Source organism: Onychomys torridus, chromosome 10 (genome assembly GCF_903995425.1).
Source record: "Onychomys torridus chromosome 10, mOncTor1.1, whole genome shotgun sequence".
Classification (NCBI taxonomy): Eukaryota; Metazoa; Chordata; class Mammalia; order Rodentia; family Cricetidae; genus Onychomys; species Onychomys torridus.
The window spans coordinates 84,331,041-84,334,655 of NC_050452.1; the positions used below are offsets into that span (position 1 = coordinate 84,331,041).

The window sequence follows — 3,615 nt, forward strand, 5'->3', positions numbered from 1 at the left end:
GTCCCTTGTTATCTGCCGTGAGGAGGATGCTCACGGGGCTGTGGATGCTCAGATCCCTTCTGTAAAAGAGCATGGCTGTGCACCTCCTCCAGCAGACTTTGATCTCTAGGTGACTTATAACACCTAATGCAATGGAAATGCTATGTAAGAATCTGGAATACCGGACTGTAGAGGAAGTAATGATGGGGAATGTCTGTACATGTCCAGGACTGACACCATTTCCATCCATGGTTAAGCCTCTGGATGGGATGGGATGACTACATTCGCAAATACGTGCAACCATCCACCACAGTCGATTTAGACTGTTTGTACATGAATGACGTTCCTACTTCACTCTAGTGAGGTGGGATAATGATAAAGTAGCTTCGGTCTTTTTCAAGAATGTATAATTGTCAGAGTTCATGGTGTGTTAACTACACATTGGAACATTTAAAAAGGTGTTTGTTGTTTGTTTTCTTATAGAACATACAGTCGAGTCTTCTGGAAAAACTCTATCGAAACCGGTCCGACTTGGAGACAATTTTTAGGATCATAGACAGTGATCATTCAGGTAGAGCAGTGAGATTCCCTGTTACTGCAGCTGCTGAGTTGTCCCCAGCACTGTGGAGAAACTACTCTTTACATCAGATGGTCTTGGGGGCATTTATTATCTAGTTGAGATGGCCTCTTCCTGTGTTTTCTAGCCTGGTTGTAAACTACCAGGCTCAAGCCACCTTCTCGCCTCACCCTCTTTAGTCGTCCTGCATTGCAGCAGCATCAGGTAATCTTGGAATCTTTGTTTAAAAAAAAAAAAAATCAATTGAAGTCCAGTGAGATGGCTTGGTGGGTAAGAGAAGCGCTCGCCACACAGCCTGGCAATCCCCAGACACCACGGTGGAAGGAGAGGACAGAACTCCTAAAAGTTGCCCTCTGACCTTCGCGTGCAGGCTGTGGCTCACATGGACATGAGCATGTAAAGCATGTGTACGTGTGTGAGCAGAGACACTACAATGCAAAAAGTTGAGTGAACGTGAGCCTAGGATGAAGTGTAGTGGGAAAGCCCTTGCCAGCATTCGAGAGGCCCTGCCTGGGTTCAACTTCCAGAACTGCAGAAAACCAAACTGAAAATAAACTCCACCCGACTGCCCAGGCATGGATCCAAGGGCTCTTGCTATGTTGTGACCTGTTTGGCTTTTGAGGTGAGGTCTCAGCACACTATCCAGGCTGGTGTCTAAGTTCTGGGCTCCAGTAAACCTTACACCTTCATATCCCAAGCAGCAGGGACAAGTGTGCCCAGCTTAAACACATTTGTAAGCAGTATAAATAAGCATATGTCTGGGGTGAGTTAGCATAAGACATCCTCTATGGACATTTGGGCAGGATCATGTATTATGAGGGGTTCATTTTGTGCATTGTATGGTGTTGAGCAGCATCCCTGACTATTATCCACTAGGCGCCCATAGCACCCGACTCAATGTTTGCTATGACTGTGAAAAATGTCTCCAACATGGCTGAATGGTCCTCTCTCCCAGGGAACACAGTTGCTCCCAGATGAAAAGCACTCATGATCTGTGCTTTTCTGTGGTCCTCTTGGGAGTTCATACTTTACCCTCAGCCTTGGGGTCTGTGTCTACCTACTAGTCGGGGAACAGGTTTTTCCGTAAGCACTAAAAACTCTATGGGCTCACTGACTCCTCCCCTCTCCTAAGGATTCATCTCCCTGGATGAGTTCAGACAGACTTGGAAGCTCTTCAGCTCCCATATGAACATCGACATCACAGATGACAACATCTGTGACCTCGCCAGAAGCATCGACTTCAACAAGGATGGCCACATCGACATCAATGAGTTCCTGGAGGCCTTCCGCCTCGTGGAGCAGTCCTGCTCTGAGGGCCATGCCCCTGCTTGCCTACAGTCCATAGACACTGAGGAGAGTGGTCGAAGCAGTCCAGGTCTGCACTGAGGACAGCTTGGTCCTTATCACCTACGGTGCCTATCGGCAGTGGCAAGCTTATGACTCCACATGGACTTGGGGGCTTTAGGCTGAGAATTACCCACCAGCAGGCACTGGAATCCAGAATCACCTGTCCATTTGCTGGTGGGTGTGCTAGACATGGTGTGTGTGTGTGTGTGTGTGTGTGTGTGTGTGTGTGTGTGTGTGTGTGTGTATGTGGTGTGAACAGATAAGTATCCCGACCTCATCTCAGAATCTTTACAAAGTAGAAACTTTGGGGAGGTGTGTTTAAATTCTAAAATCTACCCTATTTATCACTAATAATTCAACACTCTTACTGTTATTTATTGTTTTAAAATGTCAAGTTGATGAGAGAAAGTCTTTTTTAAGTGTGTATATAATCCTATGACACAAACATACTCTTTTTCATTATGTACTTTCTCTTTATATGGTTATATAGTTTCTCTGATTTTATGTTCTCATTTTTAAATAATTACATTTAGTAGTACATACTTTCCCATGCTGCTGTATAATCTTCACAGCTATCATTAATTGTTGTATAATCTTCTTTTAAATTAATGTACTATAATCCCTTTGGTTCCCATCTAGTACACAGATACCTTGCTTAGTTTTGTTTTGTTTTGTTTTGTTTTTTTAATACTACCATGGCTAATTTGTTTGTCAAAAATATTTTTGAATGATATGTTTTCTTAGGATACAAAACTCAGGAATGGGATTACTTTGGCAAAGATACTGTATTAGTACGGGTTCTTCAGGAAAAGAGAACCAATTGTCTATTGTTAGAATTCTGCCCTTAGCCGGGCGGTGGTGGCACACGCCTTTAATCCAAGCACTCGGGAGGCAGAGCCAGGTGGATCTCTGTGAGTTCAAGGCCAGCCTGGCTACAGAGTGAGTTCCTGGAAAGGCGCAAAGTTACACAGAGAAACCCTGTCTCGAAAAACAAAACAAAACAAACAAAATAAAACAAAACAAAAATTCTGCCCTTTGCAGTTCAGGAGTTAAGCAAAGGGTCTTACATCATCAGTGTGCGCTGGCGACTATGTGCTCACACAATCAATGCATACGTGCTGGTGTAGCCCCCTTCACCGGGAGCCCTTAAAAAGCCGGATGCAGACCCCACCCTCTTTCTCTGTTCTGCTCTTCTCCCCCCATCTTTTTCTGTGCCCTCCGCGCGTGCTCTTTCCCAGGCCTGGTTCCTCCCCCACCCCCTTCCTCCTAATAAAGCTCTGTTACCAGGTAGCGCGGCCGTGGCTCGTGACCTTTTCTCACGGTAACCAGCACCATTTATCATTCATTTCAGCTATAAACATGATTTACTCTAAAGATCTGGCAAGGGACTAGTGAGATGGATCAGTTGGTAAAGTACATGCCGTGCAAACACGAGGCCCTGAGTTTGAATCCCCAGCTGGCCAGCCTAGCATTAGGGATCTCTGGGCTCAGTGAGAGAGCTTGTCTCAAAAAAGACGGAGGGCCAAAAGATGGAGAGCCATAGACGAAGACACCACACATAAGCTCTGGCATACACACACACACACACACACACACACACACACACACACACACACACACACGTAGTGGGTATTGTGTTCCCTGAAATATTGTGTGTTCCTGGAAATAAACATATCTGGGGTCAGAGAACAGACAGCCACTAGAACAGAGCC

At 45.4% G+C, this 3,615-nt stretch overlaps 1 protein-coding gene across 1 annotated transcript in view; it reads left to right on the forward strand.

Annotated features, from left to right (window-relative positions):
* Ppef2 (protein phosphatase with EF-hand domain 2) overlaps positions 1 to 2,120 on the forward strand; it is a 31,588-nt gene extending 29,468 nt beyond the window's left edge. Inside the window, exons 15-16 of the mRNA XM_036201461.1 lie at positions 463 to 550; positions 1,689 to 2,120. Of these exons, the coding sequence (XP_036057354.1) occupies positions 463 to 550; positions 1,689 to 1,942 (342 nt within the window). The 3' untranslated portion in view covers positions 1,943 to 2,120. The remainder of the gene's footprint in view (positions 1 to 462; positions 551 to 1,688) is intronic.
* Positions 2,121 to 3,615: the final 1,495 nt, after the last annotated feature.